The 16,871-nt window shown below is 65.9% G+C and overlaps 1 protein-coding gene across 1 annotated transcript in view; it reads left to right on the forward strand.

The window, feature by feature from the left end:
* Positions 1–2,443: 2,443 nt before the first annotated feature.
* MUC5B (mucin 5B, oligomeric mucus/gel-forming) overlaps positions 2,444–16,871 on the forward strand; it is a 31,334-nt gene continuing 16,906 nt past the window's right edge. Inside the window, 30 exon segments of the mRNA XM_038564487.1 lie at positions 2,444–2,513; positions 4,510–4,581; positions 5,030–5,080; positions 5,391–5,652; positions 5,779–5,893; positions 6,005–6,095; positions 6,277–6,383; positions 7,171–7,372; positions 7,779–7,904; positions 8,014–8,131; positions 8,213–8,351; positions 8,670–8,780; positions 9,036–9,105; positions 9,511–9,648; positions 9,948–10,112; positions 10,448–10,542; positions 11,363–11,489; positions 11,732–11,987; positions 12,262–12,317; positions 12,433–12,533; positions 12,617–12,768; positions 12,990–13,128; positions 13,215–13,328; positions 13,871–14,050; positions 14,805–15,044; positions 15,680–15,836; positions 16,058–16,186; positions 16,286–16,430; positions 16,510–16,553; positions 16,642–16,839. Coding sequence (XP_038420415.1) covers positions 2,444–2,513; positions 4,510–4,581; positions 5,030–5,080; positions 5,391–5,652; positions 5,779–5,893; positions 6,005–6,095; positions 6,277–6,383; positions 7,171–7,372; positions 7,779–7,904; positions 8,014–8,131; positions 8,213–8,351; positions 8,670–8,780; positions 9,036–9,105; positions 9,511–9,648; positions 9,948–10,112; positions 10,448–10,542; positions 11,363–11,489; positions 11,732–11,987; positions 12,262–12,317; positions 12,433–12,533; positions 12,617–12,768; positions 12,990–13,128; positions 13,215–13,328; positions 13,871–14,050; positions 14,805–15,044; positions 15,680–15,836; positions 16,058–16,186; positions 16,286–16,430; positions 16,510–16,553; positions 16,642–16,839 — 3,970 coding nt within the window.

Here is a 16,871-nt window from a genome sequence, read left to right on the forward strand (position 1 = left end):
GTGTTGAGTGCCTGCTGTGTGCCAGCCGTGAACAAGAGGCAAGGCCCCCGCGCATGAGGCCCTCCTTCCGAGGTGGTGGGGTGGGGGTGGGGGGAAGATGGCAAATTCCAAGCGCTGAATAACTTCTATTGGAGTCTGGCATCCAAGGAGCCCAGGGCTGCTCGTGTGTGCGTGGGGCTGGCAGGTGGGGGCACGGCCTGAGAATCAGGACCCTCAGGGATGCAGAGGGGCCAGCCACGGGGGTCGGGGCCAAGGGCAGCCCGGAGGTTTGCAGGGCGGTGGACGTAAGCAGGCACCAGGCCAGGCCCATCCGCGGGAGCTCTGATGCCAGGAAATAGGGGCCAGCTCCGGGGCGGGTGCACCCTGCTCCAAAGACGCTGGGAACCAAATGAAAAGCAGATCCCAGGTGTCCACCGTGAGCCTCCAGACACCTGCCCCCGGGGGCCGCCAGCCAAGCAGAGGGGGCACAGTTTGGAAGGTGGTTTTCCGGTTGTCCCAGCAAATCCACTTCTACGAACTCATCCTCAAAAAGAAGTGCAGGGACGTTACCAGGCAGGGGGGTACCAGGCAGTAGGGGTACCAGGCAGGAGGTAACCAGGTACCTCTTGCTATTTATCACCCAAATCGATGGAGGAGCTGCCCAGCACCTGATGAGCTGGTTACTGCCTGGGGGCCCCTGCTTCCCACCCAGGGTGTGCCCCCTGGGATGCTCTCAGACACACTCAGGCATGGGGTAAGGGCCAGAGAACAGATGCCTGGAGTGTGAGTCACAAGGGGATGGCCGGTGAGGCTTCACTGACAGAAAAATGTTCCCCTGTGGCCAGCAGCCAGGCAGCTGGGCCCTCTGTGGCTCCCACTCAGGGCAGTACTGGGGTTGAGAGATCCTCAGCCCCTGAGGTGACCCCATCAGCCCTGCCAGGGGCCATCAGCCCCGGTGAGGATCAGGGGCCCCTGAGGAACAGCAGCTTCCTTTGTGCTACCCAGCCTGGGGTCACTGAGCCATCCCAGGATGAGGGGAGGGTCAAACCCACTGTGCTGGGAGCCCCCGGACAAGGGCCAGCCTGGGTGTCCACTCTCAGGGCTTCTGTGCCCCCTTAAAATGAACTTGGTGACAGAGAGGAGTGCAGTCTGAGTCCTCCTGGGTGCAGGCTGAGCACCCCTGGCCAGCACCTGGGGCAGACCGATGGCGGGGGCCTCAGCCAGGTTCCCAGGAGCTTTGGCACCAAGCTTAGGGGCTGAGTGTGGAACTGAGTGTGGGGACTGAGCATGGGACTGAGTGTGGGGACTGGGCGTGGGGGCCGAGCATCGAGCCAAGCATGGGGCATTAAGCATGGGACTGAGTATGGGGGCCGAGTATGGGGGGGACTGAGTGTAGGGATGGAGCATGGGGGACTGAGCATGGGGGCCGAGTGTGGGGAGAACTGAGCATGAGACTGAGTGTGGGACTGTGCATGGGGATGGAGAGTGGGGGACTGAGCGTGGGGACTGAGCATGGAGACACTGTGTGGGGGACTGAGCGTGGGGGCCGAGTATGGGGGACTGAGTGTGGGGACGGAGCATGGGGGCCGAGTGTGGGGGGGGATTGAGTATGGGACTGAGCGTGGGGACTGAGCATGGGGACTGAGTATGGGGACGGAGAGTGGGGGACTGAGCGTGGGGACTGAGCATGGGGACTGAGTATGGAGGACAGAGTGGGGGGACGGAGCATGGGGAACTGAGCGTGGGGGCCGAGTGGCGGGGGGACTGAGTGTGGGACTGTGCATGGGGATGGAGAGTGGGGGACTGAGTGTGGGGACTGAGCATGGGGACAGAACACGGGGACCGAGTGTGGGGGCCCAGCGTGGGGGACTGAGTGTGGGGACTAAGTATGGGGGCCGAGCATGGGGCTGAGCATGGGGGATGGAGTGCAAGGACCGAGGGTGGGGACTGAGCATGGGGGCCAAGCGTGGGGACTGAGCATGGGGGCCTGAACATGGGGTCCGACCATGGGGTTTGAGCGTTGGGACTGCGGGTGGGGACTGAGCGTGGGCTCATGCTGACCGCCCTCCCACTGGTTGCACAAGACACGAGCAGGCGGCCGGAGCCAGGAGCTTTGCTGTCCAGGCTGGGCCACTGGCAACACCTTCCTGGCACCAGGCGGCAGGGCTGCATCCCTCGGATTCTCAGAAGCTGCACTGGGGCGGGTGTGGGCAGGTGGGGGCGGGGGTCCCGTGAAGCTGGGCCCACAGCCGCAAATCCTTCCTTGTCCGGCGTCTTTCCTGCCTCAGCCCCTCCCCAAGAGCAAACACACGTGGCTGCTCGGGGGAGAGGACGGAGCCGTGCGTGGCCCAGGAGCCGGGCGCAGAGCCAAGGGTTCTCACTATATAAGCCCCAGGCCCCCAGGGAGCGAGCACCAGGGCCACTGCTTCCCGGCCACCCGCCCACCGCCCTGCCAGCCCCCAGGATGGGTGCCCCGAGTGGGTGCCTGGCGCTGGCCTGGGCCCTTGCCGCCCTGCTCTTGGTGCAGAAGTCAGGTGAGGATGGAGAGCCTGGTGCCTCCCTTGCAGGCCCTTGCGGAGGGGCAGGCAGGCCCTCGCCCCGTATGTGGGGCCACCGGTTCTCAGCCTGCACCCAGGAGGAGCTGGGTCCTCCCAGGAGAACTGCTGACAGGGTCTTGGGGTGGGGGCTTGGGGGGGCCGGGGCTAGGTGCCACTCTGGTCCGTGGGACGGTGACAGGCTTCAGCGCAGCCCCCAAAGGAGCCCCTCAGATTAGGGCTGGAGCAGCTGGCGGGTGACACGCAGCCGCGGAGGAGCTGCCTCTGAGCCCCAACCTGGCCCTCCTGCCTCCCCTTGTCAGTCCCAGGCCTGTGGCACTTAGTGTCCAGGGGAAGTACCAGGAGCCCTAATGCGTACTGTCAACAGGAAAGACACGGCCTCAGGGGCTGCCTGGGTGACACCCAGCAGGGCTGGCCTGGAGCCCTGGCCACTGCAGGCTGCCTCGCCCAGCCCCTGGCCCCAAGCTCTGCTCCCGCCAGGCCACCCTGCGGTGCCTCGTCCGGGTTCAGGGGTCCGGGCAGGTGGTCGCTGGCCCACAGCTCTCTCCATGGAGGGGGTGATGGTGGTGAGGACGGTCATGTCCCAGAGCCCCTGGCCGGGGCTGAGCGGTGCTGAGTACCCCAGCCTGCCGCACTGGTCAGGGGGCTGTGTGCTGGTTGGCACAGCAGGGCACCCACCCACTCAGCCAGGCTCTCCCAGGCTTTCCTGGGCCGCGCGGGTCTCAGGCCATGTGCCTGAGCCATGGGTCTCACCAGCGAGCCCTCATCCTCCACCTGCTTCCCTTGGGGGGCAAGTCCCTTGAGGGGTGGGCAAAGGCGGTCTGAGATGGGTCCTACATCAGGGGCGTTGCCGTCAGACCACTGTGTGATGGGATGGTCGGTGGCGAGCATTTCTCTGGCCGGGTGCTGCGGACCAGGCCTCGCTGCGCTAGCGACCCTGCCGGGACAGGGCTCCGGGTTGAGCCAATCCTTGTGGGAACCAACCCCAGATCCGGGGGTGTGCGTGTGCGGTGCAGCCCGCCTCCTGGTGACACCCTCTAGTTTCTGCCTGTGGGGTGCGGCCAGGCTGGGGTCAGGGGTGCACAGAGGGAGTGGCTGTGCCTGTGGGAAACGCATTCATCCAGGGCCCTCGAAAGGAAAGATTAATGCCGCGCCAGTCCCTGCGGTTTCCAGGTGTCCGAAGTCCCTGCTGGGAAAGTCTAGCAGGAAGCAGAGGCTGGTGCCGTGGCCTCGCTGCGCCCCTCGCCGAGCTGGCCACACCAGGGACCTGGGGGCCCCCCCTCCCACTCCCCGGGAAGCTCAGTCTTGGGCTGAGTGTGGAGACTCCGGGCAGACGGGTGCTGGGGTGCCGCAGTGAGAGCTCAGCCGAGGGGCCTGGGAGGGCTTCCCCTGACGCCCACCACGGCAGCGAGGGGTTGTGGGGGCCTGGCCATTGGGGAAGCACCTGGCCTTGGCCCCCGTCAGGCTGGAGGTGGTGGGCACTCAGGCCACAGGGCAGCCACCCCAGGACTCGGGGCAATGGGGCCCCCATGCCTCCCGCTGCCATGACTGTCAGTTCCAACGCGACTGGCTCTGGTCTTGGGTTTCTGCTAAGTCATGCCCAGAAGCCTCCCCGACTGCGTATGTCCTTGTCCCCAACAAAGCCAGTCTTTGTCCTTCGCCAAGGGACGCCCAGGATGGGGCCGATCCCTCTTCAGGGGTGGCCAGGGTCAACGGGGCCAACGCATTTTCCTGATTCCATTTTTGTGGCCCGAGCCAGCAGCAGCAGCTGCCCCCTCCCAGCGAGACGAGGCACCCCCCCTCTGCTGAACTTGTGGACGGGGAGAGCAGGGGTCAGCACAAGGTCCCTGTGGAGGCCTCACACCCCGTGGAGCCCTGAGGAGGCCAGATCCTGCTCGTGTGGACGCTACCCTGAAGCCTGCCAGGAAGGGATGGCGGATGCGCAGCTTCTGACTCCTGTCCCCCTTCCCCACAGAGACCCAGGGCGGTGTGCAGCCCAGCTGGGCAAGCACGGAGGCTGCTGCGAACAGTCCGCGGGTGGATGCTGGTAGGGAGCCCAGGCCCTGGGTGGTGGGGCGCCCCTCGGGGGCTGGACCACTTCCTACATCAGCTGTCACACGGAGATCCTTCCCAATCCCACAGCTGCCCGCAAGACGAGATGGCGGGGTGGGGGGGGCAAGGGGGGGACACGGCCCAAAGAAAGCAAAGGAACGGAGTAGAGAAGCTGAAACACTCATAGACACTCACACGCACATGCACAAGTGGTCACACACTCATACGTGCATGCACACGTGAGCTCACTCACACACAGTGCATGTGCACACATGTACATGCATGCTTAGGGCAGAGGAGCCCTGGGCAGAAGGGTCTTGGGCAGACGGGGACGGGGACGGCCCTGGTTCTGGGGCTCCCTGGGCTGGGTCAGGGCAGCCAGTGAGGAGGACAGGGGTCCCGGCCTGGCAGCATTTCTCATGTGACCCACCCTCACTCTGCAGCTTGGAGTGTGACCGTCATCCCACCCGTCACCATCTTGCCCACCATGAGCTGTGAGTGGACACTGCCCACTGCTGATGGGGTGGGGTTTCGCAGACCCCGGGGGGTGAAGCTGGCATAGTGTGGGCAGCTGGATGGCCTCGGTCATGCCTGGGAGTCTTCCCTGTGGACGGGTCTCCTGGGGAGTGGCCCTGGATGCTGGGGCAGGGGCAGGGCTCTCAGGGAGCATCAGAGCGGCTAGGGCAGCAAGGCAGGGAGTGGCTGTCCTCCTGGCTCCCCGCCCCAAATCCAGGGTCGGCTGCCCATGGGTGGCTGGGCGAGGCTGGTGGCATGCACCCGGGCCCCAGCGTGCTCTCCCCGCAGTCCTGAACCCTGCGCACAACGGGCGGGTGTGCAGCACATGGGGCGACTTCCACTACAAGACCTTCGACGGGGACGTCTTCCGCTTCCCGGGCCTGTGCAACTATGTCTTCTCCACGCACTGCGGGGCCGCCTACGAGGACTTCAACATCCAGCTCCGCCGCGGCTTGGCCGGCTCCAGGCCCACCATCACCCACGTCGTCCTCAAGACCCAGGGGCTGGTGCTGGAAGCCTCCAACGGCTCCGTCCTCATCAACGGGCAGAGGTGAGCCTGGCCTGGGCTGGGAGGAGCCGGGACCCTGGGGTGGGGTCAGGGCTCAGAGCCGGTGGGGAGGGCCCTGGGCCCTGCTGGACACCTTGGCCGTGGGACAACCAGAATATTCCACTCCAGGGAGGAGCTGCCCTACAGCCGCGCTGGCCTCCTGGTGGAGCAGAGCAGCGTCTACCTCAAGGTCACTGTCCGGCTGGGGCTGACCTTCCTGTGGAACAGAGAGGACAGCGCCCTGGTGAGGATGTTCTGCCCCCATGCTCCCCCCGCCGGGTCGGGGGCAGAGTCTGCAGGGGCCCAGGCTCTGCAGGCTGGGAGAGGCTGAAGCTGCCCCCCTCTCTGCCCCCAGCTGGAGCTGGACCCCAAGTACGCCAACCAGACGTGTGGACTGTGTGGGGACTTCAACGGGCTCCCGGCTGTCAATGAGTTCTACTCCCATAGTGAGTGCCACCTGGGGTCAGGGTGGGGTCAGGGTGCCATCCCGGGGGGATGCTGGGAGTGGCTTTGCCCAGGTCAGGGTGGGGACGCCCCAGGGCACGGGCAGGGGTCCCCCGGCAACTATCCCTGCCCTACTCCCAGGGGCCCTCAGCACACCCCGCACCAAACATCTCATCTCCACAGATGCCAGGCTGACCCCTCTACAGTTTGGGAATCTGCAGAAGCTGGATGGGCCCACAGAGCAATGCCAGGACCCCCCGCCTTCCCCAGCCAACAACTGCACAGATAGGGTGAGCGCCTCTCAGGGACCCAGGCTGCCCACGGTCCCTGCTCTCCCCAGGGCATGGGGACAGCCAGGAGGGCGGACTCAGGCTTCCTGTGGTGGGTCCTGGGGTGTCCAGGTGACAGAGGGGCTCCCTGCCCTCAGCTGGCAAAGGACACAGCCTCCGCTCTGGAGACACACCCTCTGTACGGACTCACTTTCGCCTGCTGGACACACGTGCCCTAAGTATGTGGGCAGTGCATGTATAAGCATGTGCACCCCTCTGCATGTGCAAATTCACATCCACACACATACAGTTCTGCCTGCGGCGGGACCTACAGGGGAGCTGGGAGGACCCCACTTTGAGAAGTGGCCTGGAGGCACCAGCAGAACCTGACCCTGAGCCTGAAATGAGGATGTGGTGCTGCAGCCCACCCCCAGCTGGCTGGGGCCAGGGAGGGAAGAGGGTGTGGGAGGCCGGCTCTGGCTCTGCTGGGGCTGCCTGAGGGGTGGGTGCCGCTGTCCTGGGTGCTGGCGCTGTGGACAGGTGCCTCCTGGAGCCCGGAGCAGGTGGGTGGTGTCCACACTCAGGGCTCCCTCCCCAGAGCCCCGCAGAGCTCTGCACCCAAGGGTGGTGAGTCCACGGTGATGGGAGGACGGGAGGGTGGACGGCTGGCTGGGCAGGTGGATGGACAACAGACAACGGAGGGATATGTGAGTGGAGGGACAGACGGAAGGATCAACGGGACCTCTCAGGGAGGCAGGGGCCCGGCCTGGAGACGCCCCCACAGGCACCGAACCCCTGTGCTCCCCAGGAGGGCGTCTGCCGCCGCACCCTGCTTGGCCAGGCCTTTGCCGAGTGCAACGCGCTGGTGGATCCCGCCGAGTACGTGGCCGCCTGCACCCAGGACCTCTGCCGCTGCCCTACCTGCCCATGTGCCACCTTCGCGGAGTATTCCCGCCAGTGCGCCCACGCGGGGGGACGGCCCCAGAACTGGAGGGGCCCCGACCTCTGCCGTGAGTGCCCCATGCCAGCACTGGCTCCTGGGGTGGGGGGGGACAGCTGGCATCTGGCTGCGGACCAGGGACAAGTAGAGTCATTCCAGAGGGTGGGCAGGAGACCTCGGGGACCTGGGAAGCCCTGAGGAGGACCTAGCCTGGGTGCAGTGGGCTGAGCTCCTCCAGCAGCCGGGCGGGCACAGGGGGGCTGTCCAAGAGGGAGGAGGGCTGCTCCCCAGGCTTCCTTGCGCGCCGCCTCCTGCAGATGGCAGCTGGGGGCTGGCATGGCGGGGGGCCCAGCCTCCCAACATGAGGGGCTCCCTTGGGGACCCTGGATGGCACATGGAAGGTCAAGGGGGGGGCTGCCTGTATGCCCCATGCTTGGGCAGCTTCCTGGGGCCCACGTGCTGCCTCCTCTCTGCAGCCCAGACCTGCCCCCTCAACATGCGGCACCAGGAGTGCGGCTCGCCCTGCGCCGACACCTGCTCCAACCCCGAGCGCTCCCAGCTCTGCGAGGACCACTGTGTGGACGGCTGCTTCTGCCCCCCAGGCAGGTCCTCCTGGCCCTTGGGGACTGGCCCCCACCCCCCTGGCTGCCGGTAGTCACTGAATTCCCAACATCTGACCCAGCCCACTCATGACCCCTCCACTGTCCCCAGGCACGGTGCTGGATGATGTCACCCATGGGGGCTGCCTGCCTCTGGAGCGGTGCCCCTGTACCCACGGCGGACATACCTACGCCCCAGGGGCCTCCTTCACCACCAGCTGCAGCTCCTGGTAGGCATCCTGGCTGCCCTGCCCCTGGCGGGGGTGCATGGGGTGGGGTCTGCCTCTTGCACATCATGCCTCTCTCCCCAGCACTTGCTCCGGGGGGCTGTGGCAGTGCCAGGACCTCCCGTGCCCTGGCACCTGCTCTGTCCAGGGCGGGTCCCACATCTCCACCTACGACGAGAGGCTCTATGACGTGCACGGGGACTGCAGCTACGTCCTGTCCAAGGTAAGTTGGGGAGGGGGAGCATGTCAGGCCTCACCTGTCCTGGGACTCTCAGGGCCCCTGTGCCTCTGGGAAGGGCCCTCTGTGATGGCCATCAGAAGGGGTGAAGCCCCCCTTGACCTCCTCCTGGGATCTCATCCCCAGAGGGAAGCCTGGGCTCACACTCACAAGAAGGGGCTCCCAGGGCTGGAGACCAGCTGCCAGGACGTGGCCACAGGTGCCACCGTCCGTGTCTACCCACAAGGGCAGTCCTGAGAACAGGGGCCCCACATGTGTGTGTGTGGCTGTCCCCCAACGCGTGGGGGGGCTTTACCCTGACAGAAATGCACAGGCGACCTCTTCACTGTGCTGGCCGAGCTGCGGACGTGTGGCCTCACAGACAATGAGAACTGCCTCAAATCGGTGGCGCTCAGCATGAACGGTGGGGACACGGTAAGGGGCCCACTGGGAAACGGGGTGGAGCAGGAACCTGGCTCAGAGGGTACAGACCCTCGCTCCCTCCTTCAACCCCATGGGCCCAGGCCTGGCCCCCAGCCCTGGGCTTCAGAGTCCCCCAGAGCTTGGAGGTCGAGGCCAGGGCTCCCCTCCTTGCTCTGCCTCTGCTGGGCTGGCCCCTGGGGAGCGCTGCCTGGACCCCCAAGCAGGCAGGCTCTTCACTCTACGGCCCTGGCGTCCTCCTCTCCCTAGATCATCCAGATCCAGGCCAATGGCGGGGTCTTCATAAACTCCATCTACACCCAGCTGCCCGTGTCAGCAGGTACGTGGGCTCGGCACCACTGGGCCGTGCAGCAGCCAGGCCTCTGCCCCCAGCGCCTGCGCACGGCCAGCCAGGTACCCTGCTAGTGCTCTGTGGCCTGGGCCACTTCTGGTATCTCCCGTGGTTGGTTTCCTGTCTGCACGTGGGGTGTCAGTGGTCCACTGGCAGCCACTATGAGGACCTGGTGTGGAGCACACTTGGTGCCTGGCCTCTTGGGGACCAGCAGCGGTCACTCCCAGCACTGCCCACTCCCAGGGCCCAGCAGACCCCTGTCTCCTTCTAGCCCATCCCCAGAGGACCCTCCCCGCCTGCCCGCCACCTCCTGGGCTGTCCCAGGAACAAGGAGGCTCTGTCTGGCGAGGCCTGGCCTCTGTGCAGACTCTGATTTCGCCCCCATCCCTGCAGCCAACATCACCGTGTTCAGGCCCACCTCCTTCTTCATCCTGGTGCACACGGGCCTTGGGCTGCAGCTGCAAGTACAGCTGGTTCCCCTCATGCAGGTGTTCCTCAGGCTGGACCCCTCCTACCAGGGACAGATGTGCGGTGAGGCTGGCAGGATGGGCTGGGAGGGGGCTGCTCCCAGGGCACGGTGGAGACCCCTGCACCACCCAGGGCACCCCATATACAACCTATGGCCCCAGGGAGCTGACCTTACAAGGGCAGGCTCTGCACAGGGCCTGATCCCCACCAGGGCTTATGTGCAGATGGCTCTGCACCTCGATCCTGGGATGGGGCTCTCTGGCCAGTGCACCTTGTGCTGGTCTCTAGAGGGACCACCAGGCAGGCGGGATGGCCAGGTTGGCTGCCCCACTGACGCCTCATCCCTGGGCCCTGACCCGCAGGCCTGTGTGGGAACTTCAACCAGAACCAGGCCGATGACTTCCGCGCCCTCAGCGGCGTGGTGGAGGGCACGGCTGCCGCCTTTGCCAACACCTGGAAGACCCAGGCCGCCTGCCCCAATGTCAAGAACAGCTTCGAGGACCCCTGCTCCCTCAGCGTGGAGAACGGTATGTGGGTGCCGGTGACCCCCCGGACCCTCCCTTCACTGGGCCGGGCCTGGGAGCCCAAGCCTCCTGTCTCCCAGGGCCCTGGGGCGCGTGGGCCTGGGGGAGCCCTGACGTCCAGGCGTGTGTGCGGGCAGCAGGGTCTGGGGCTCGTCTCTGGGGAGAGCACCCTGTTGCCCTGTCGGCATGTGGGTGAGCCCCAAGTTCCAACACAGCTCTGCTGGGGCCGTGGGGCCCCCAGAGCCTGGGCACAGGAGCGGAGGCTGCCAGAGGGGTGGGAGCAAGGGAGGAGCTGTGCCAGTGGTGGGCAGCCAGCCAGCTTGCCTCCCCTGTCCCAGAGAACTATGCTCGGCACTGGTGCTCCCTGCTGACCGACCCGGCCGGAGCCTTCTCACGCTGCCACTCTATACTCAACCCTGCGCCCTTCCACTCGGTGAGACCCCCTGCCCCACCTGGACTGTCCCCCAGCCTCTCTGTGGGTTCCCCGTCTTGAGCACGCCCCACGGCATGGTGCGCTGCTTGGTCAGTCCTCCCCTGGGCTGCTCTGGACCATCAGCACGGCCACTGTGGGTGTGGTCGTTGTTGTAACAAAGGAACACACGCTAGGTTGCTAAAAACTAGAGAAATCGCTTCTGTCCCAGTTCTGGAGGACGAAGTCCTAAGGCAAGGTGTGTGCAGGGCCGTGCCCTCCTCCTGGGTCTCCCAGCGTCTCGGGGCTCCTGGTACCACTGCCTCCACGGCCACATGGTCTCGGCCCCTCCCCTGTATCTGTGTCATAATTCGGGGCCCATCCCTACAACACAATCTTCATCACATCTGCAAAGATCCTATTTTCAATAAGGTCATTTCCTTAGGCCCTGGACATTAGAGCTTCTGTATGTCTTTTGGGGGGACATGACCCAACCCACAACAGTTGGCTCACAGGCCACTTTCTCAGAAGCTCAAGTCCCTAGGGAGGTGTGTCGGCAGGTGGAAGGCCCAGGCCCACCCCTGCCCTGGTCCTGTGGAGACCCCTTGTGACCTCGACCTTGGCCCAGCTCCGTGCCTTCTTGCTGTCCCCTCCCTGACCCCAACTGCAGTCACTTAGTGTCCAAGCTGGCTCTCCTGGGGGTGTCTGCGAGCCCCCCACCACTTGCTGTCCATCCTCAGGGTGGAGCTCCGAGCCCAGGTGGGGGTCCCAGGAAGGACTCATGGGGAGAGCAGGGGCCTGGGCGGGTGGGGGTCCCTGATGGACCCTGCATCCCCATCCCCAGAACTGCATGTTCGACACGTGTAACTGTGAGAAGAGCGAGGACTGCCTGTGTGCGGCCCTGTCCTCCTATGTGCACGCCTGCGCCACCAAGGGGGTGCTGCTCAGCAGCTGGAGGGACGGCGTGTGCAGTGAGTGTCCCCAGGCCACTCTGTGCCCAGGAGGGGGTGGGCAGGGCGCTGGGGGCCCCGGGGGCACATGCACCCACCCACACCTTCTCCGCCAGAGCTTCACGCTTCCTTGACCAGACTAACCAAGGACCTGGTGCTCCGATGACCCCTGAGTGTCAGAGGGGAAACTGAGTCTCGGGCTGTTTAAACCCCAGCATGGAGGGGGCCTCCAGCCACTGACTGAGCACCTCCCTTGCCCCTAGCCAAGTATATGAGCAGCTGCCCCAAGTCCCAGAACTACACGTATGTGGTGGACAGCTGCCAGCCCACCTGCCGCGCTCTGAGCCAGGTGGACGTCACCTGCGGTGTCTCCTTCGTTCCCGTGGATGGCTGTGTCTGCCCCTCGGGCACCTTCCTGGATGATGCAGGTGCCTGCGTGTCCGCCGAGGCCTGCCCCTGCTACTTCCATAGCTCTGTGGTGGCTCCGGGGGAGGTGGTGCACGACAACGGCGTGGTGTGGTAAGGGACAAGCTGGGCCCAAGCCCCTCCACACGGCACTGCCCCTTATCCTGGTCTTGCCCCCCTGCATCACTCCCAAAGATCCCTGGGCACCCCCCCTTCCCCGGGAAGATGGTGAAACACAAGGGGGTGCCCAGGGGATGGAAGTTTGCTTTCCTCCTCCCTGGCCTGGGAGAGGGTTCTGAGGGTCCAGTGCCCAGGAAGGGCGTGTGTGGGGTCTGCGGGGCGCTGGGTGGGCAGTGGACCCCAACAAGGCGTTCTGTCTCTCTCACAGTTCGTGTGCGGGTGGGAAGCTAAGTTGCCTGGGAGCAGCAGAGCAGAAGAGCTCAGGTACGGCCTCCCCGCCGCACCCAGGGCTGGGGGGAGGGTGGGGAGGGCTCCCAGGTGAGGCAGGGAGGGCTCCTGGGGGCCCATCACATGCCCGCTCAGCTGCCTCCATCCACAGGGTGCACGGCCCCCATGGTGTACCTGGACTGCAGCAACGCCTCGGCAGGCACGCCGGGGGCCGAGTGTCTCAGGAGCTGCCACACGCTGGACGTGGACTGTGTGAGTGGCCGGCGAGGGCGTGCGGTCCCTCTGGGACCCCGGGCACAGGGCAGGGCGGGTGCTGACGCTGTGCCCATCCACAGTTCAGCACCCACTGCGTATCTGGCTGCGTGTGCCCCCCGGGGCTGGTGTCGGACGGGAGCGGGGGTTGCGTGGCCGAGGAGGACTGCCCGTGTCTGCACAACGAAGCTGCCTACAAGCCCGGGGAGACCATCAGGGTCGCCTGCAACACCTGGTGGGTCGGGGCTCCTCTGCAGGAGGTAGGGAGGGGCCGGGGACTGCCATGACCCCCACCCTGGGAAAGCCCCGCACAGGCTTGGAAACCAGAGGCCGGCAGGTGACAGATGGGTGACAGGCAGGCACACACCCTCACCCCTTTGCTGAGCCCCCCTGGAGAGCAGGGAGGGCCAGGTCCCGGGCCTGCAGCCGCGAGCACACTGTCCACTATCCTCACAGCACGTGCAAGAACCGCAGGTGGGAGTGCAGCCACAAGCCATGCCTGGGCACCTGCGTGGCCTATGGGGACGGCCACTTCATCACCTTTGATGGGGAGCGCTACAGCTTCGAAGGGAGCTGTGAGTACACACTGGCCCAGGTACGTGGGGGTGCCCCTCTGTGCCCCTGTCCTTGGCCCTCCAGCCCCTGGGGCCATGAGCTCAGCCTGACCCCTCCCTGTCCCAGGACCACTGTGGTGGGAATGGCACCGCCAACGGGACCTTCCGCGTGGTCACCGAGAACGTCCCCTGCGGGACCACGGGTGTCACCTGCTCCAAGGCCATCAAGCTGTTCCTGGAGGTGAGGGGCCACCAGGGGCCCTCCCCACCTCCACCCTCCAGCTGTATGTCCTAGGGCTGCACCGGGAGCTGCATCGGCCCCTCCCCCACGGGCCCGCCCCTCCTCTCCCAGGGACACCTGTATTTGGACTGAGGCCCACTCTGATCCGGGATGAGCTCATCCCTCACTGACCCCTGCGGAGACCCTTTTTCCAAACAAGGTGGCATTCACAGGTTCCAGGGGCTGGATGTGCATCTACCTTGTGGGGGTCTGCGTTCCACCCACCACATGTGGGGCCCAATTCCAACAGAGGGAGGTCAGAGTTCACCAGGCAGGGAGCCACACTGCTGCCCCGGGGGATCAGCTCCACTTACCCGTAGCCCCGACTTTCCACGTGGCCTCCCCAGGCTCCCAGCACACCCTGCTCGGCCTCTTGCCTCATGTTCACAGGCAGTGTCAGGAGCCAGCCCATGGTTGACACCAGCCCCTGACCACCGGTGGGGCCCTCGCCCCCAAGCTGGCCCCTCAGCCCTGCAGCCACCCGTCCACGTGTCCCTCTGCAGAACTACGAGCTGATCCTGCACGAGGGCACCTACAAGGTGGTGCAGCGGGGCCCGGGCAGAGGCCTGCCCTACAAGGTCCGGTACACAGGCATCTACCTGACTGTGGAGACTCAGAGCGGCGTGCTGCTGTCCTGGGACCGAAAGACAAGCGTGTTCATCCGGCTGCGGCAGGACTACAAGGTGAGAATGGATGGGCCGTGGGCCCCTTCAGGCAGGGTCAGAGCCCCTGCTCCTAGGTCTGGCCCTGAGGGGACCATCTGGCAGCTGACAGTCTGCTCAGGGCTGGGGTGAGTCCACTCACGACTCCACCTGAAAGGGGTGTGTTGAGACCAAACCATCCAACTGGCAGAGTCCTGGTTACAGTACTGTTCTTGCTCTCTGGTACCCCTGTGCCCCCTGGACCCGTCTGCCCACCTGCCTGCCTGCCCACCTGCTCATCTGCCCAGCTGCTCGCCTGCCCAACAATGCAGCCCCCTTCTGTCCACCTGTCTGTCTGTCCAGCTGTTCACCTGCCCACCTGTCCACTTGTGTGCCTACCCAACTGTACAGCCCCTGTCTGCCCACTTGTCTGCCTTCCCATCTGTCCAGCCCCCTGTCTGCCCACCTACCCATCCATGCAGCCCCTGGTCTGCCCACCTGTCCCCCCACCTGTCTGCCTACCCACCTGCCTATTTTTCCAGCCCCCCATCTACCTACCTGTCTGCCTGCCCAGCTGCTCACCTACCCACCTGCTCACCTGCCCAGCCTCATCTGCCCACCTGTCCACCTGTCCACCTACTCACCTGCTTGCCATGGGACCTACCGTGCACCCCATCCTCCTGCAAGTTCACAGGGCACTGCCTGTCGTCGCCCCTCCCAGGATGGGCTAGGCACTGCCCCCTCAGCCTGCCCCCTGCAGCCCCGCACACAGTGTCTCCTGTGCTCCCGTCTGCAGGGCCGGGTCTGCGGGCTGTGCGGGAACTTTGACGACAAAGGTGTCAATGACTTCACCACGCGGAGCCAGTCCGTGGTGGGCAGCGCCCTGGAGTTTGGCAACAGCTGGAAGTTCTCTCCGTCCTGCCCCGACGCCCCGGCCCCCAGGGACCCCTGCACCGCCAACCCCTACCGCAAGTCCTGGTCCCAGAAGCAGTGCAGCATCATCAACAGCGCCACGTTCGCCGCCTGCCATTCTCAGGTGGGCTGAGGAGTGGGGGCCGGACCTAGGGGGCTGGCGGGCTGGGGAGCCTCCTTCCCTCCTGGGCAGAACTGGGTCTGGCCTGGCCTGGGCCCCCGAGCTCAGACTTGACATGGGTGCCTGCCAGGTGGGAGGTCTGAATGGTGTGCCACGAGCACTGCCCGGGGGTCCACGGCTCTCCTTAATGACGCAGAAGTGGGGCTCTGGGCCACACAGACCCCGCATCACCCCCCTGTCCTGCCCTCATTCCCCGGCCTCCTGTGACTTCAACATGGACCCCAGTGCCCACTCACAAGCGCAGTCTCACGATTCCGGACTTGCCGGGCATGTGCGGGCGGTGTAGGAGGAACGGTCTGATGGCAGACCCGCTCTGGGCTCTGGTGCTCCCAGGCAGTGTGGTTGGGGTGCTGCCCCCTCACCCCGAGGAGACAGGCAGGGTCACGACACGGCTGTGGGGAGGGCCATCTGTAACCACAGATGTGATGAGAGCAGAGGTGAGGGACACGGGTGACGGTGCCCAGGTGGGTGGGAGTCATGGGTCTCAGACAGCAGAGGTGGGGTGCCGCATGCAGCCAGCTCCTGCGCTCTCCTGACCGCTTGCTGAGTGGACCCTCCCTACTCCTCCCTCCCCCCAGGTCGACCCCACCAAGTACTACGAGGCCTGTGTGGGCGATGCGTGTGCCTGCGACCTGGGGGGCGACTGTGAGTGTCTCTGCACGGCCGTGGCCGCCTACGCCCAGGCCTGCCGTGACGTGGGCGTGTGCGTGTCCTGGAGGACCCCGGACATCTGCCGTGAGTGGGGCCCTGCCACGGGGAAGAAGGGCGGGGGCAGGGGTAGGGCCTGACCCACACATGGTGAGCACGCAACCCCGGGCGCCCAGGGGCCCATGGGCGTGCCCCGCATCTGTGCGCCTACGGACCAGCCGGGATGGGAGGGCTCATGAGGGACCCGCATTCTGAGGGCAGGGCGGGAAGGAAGGGGTGCACGCTCAGCCTCTCCCCTCTGTGCTCAGCCTTGTTCTGCGACTATTACAACCGCGAGGGCCAGTGCGAGTGGCACTACCAGCCGTGCGGGGCGCCCTGCATGAGGACCTGCCGGAACCCCAGTGGGCACTGCCAGATGGACCTGCCGGGCCTGGAAGGTGAGAGGCAGGGAGGGGCACGGGCGGCGGGGCGGCCACCCTGGCAGCACCAGCAGTGGCCACTAGGGTGAGTCTCCCCCGTGCGCTGCGCCCGCCCAGGCTGCTACCCCAGGTGCCCACCCAGTGAGCCGTTCTTCAGCGAGGACCAGATGAAGTGCGTGGCCCAGTGCGGCTGCTACGATGAGGACGGGAACTACCACGACGTGGGCGCGAGGGTCCCCGCGGCAGAGAACTGCCAGAGCTGGTGAGTGGGTGGGGGAGCCTGGGAGTGGGTGCCGGCCCGGCCGGGCGGGCCCTCAGCTCTCCCCTGTCCTCCTCCCCAGTGAATGCACGGCCGGCGGCCTCCGCTGCACGCACAGCCTCGAAGGTAAGGCTGAGGGGCCCCACACGGGTGGAGGGGCTGGGCGCTGGGGGCCGGGGGCTCCGAGTGAGGGCCGTGCCTCCCCGTCTCCCAGCCTGCACGTGCGTCTATGAGGGCCAGACCTACCACTACGAGGACGTCATCTACAACACCACGGACGGGCTGGGTGCCTGCCTGATTGCCATCTGCGGACACGAAGGAAGGATAATTCGGACGACCATGGAATGTCCCGGGACACCCTCCACAACTCCCTTCACCTTCACCACCACCGCGGCCCCGCTCTCCACGACAGGTGAGCCTTGCGGACACGCTGCCGGTTCTGTC

This window comes from Canis lupus, chromosome 18, assembly GCF_011100685.1.
Source record: "Canis lupus familiaris isolate Mischka breed German Shepherd chromosome 18, alternate assembly UU_Cfam_GSD_1.0, whole genome shotgun sequence".
Taxonomy (NCBI): Eukaryota; Metazoa; Chordata; class Mammalia; order Carnivora; family Canidae; genus Canis; species Canis lupus.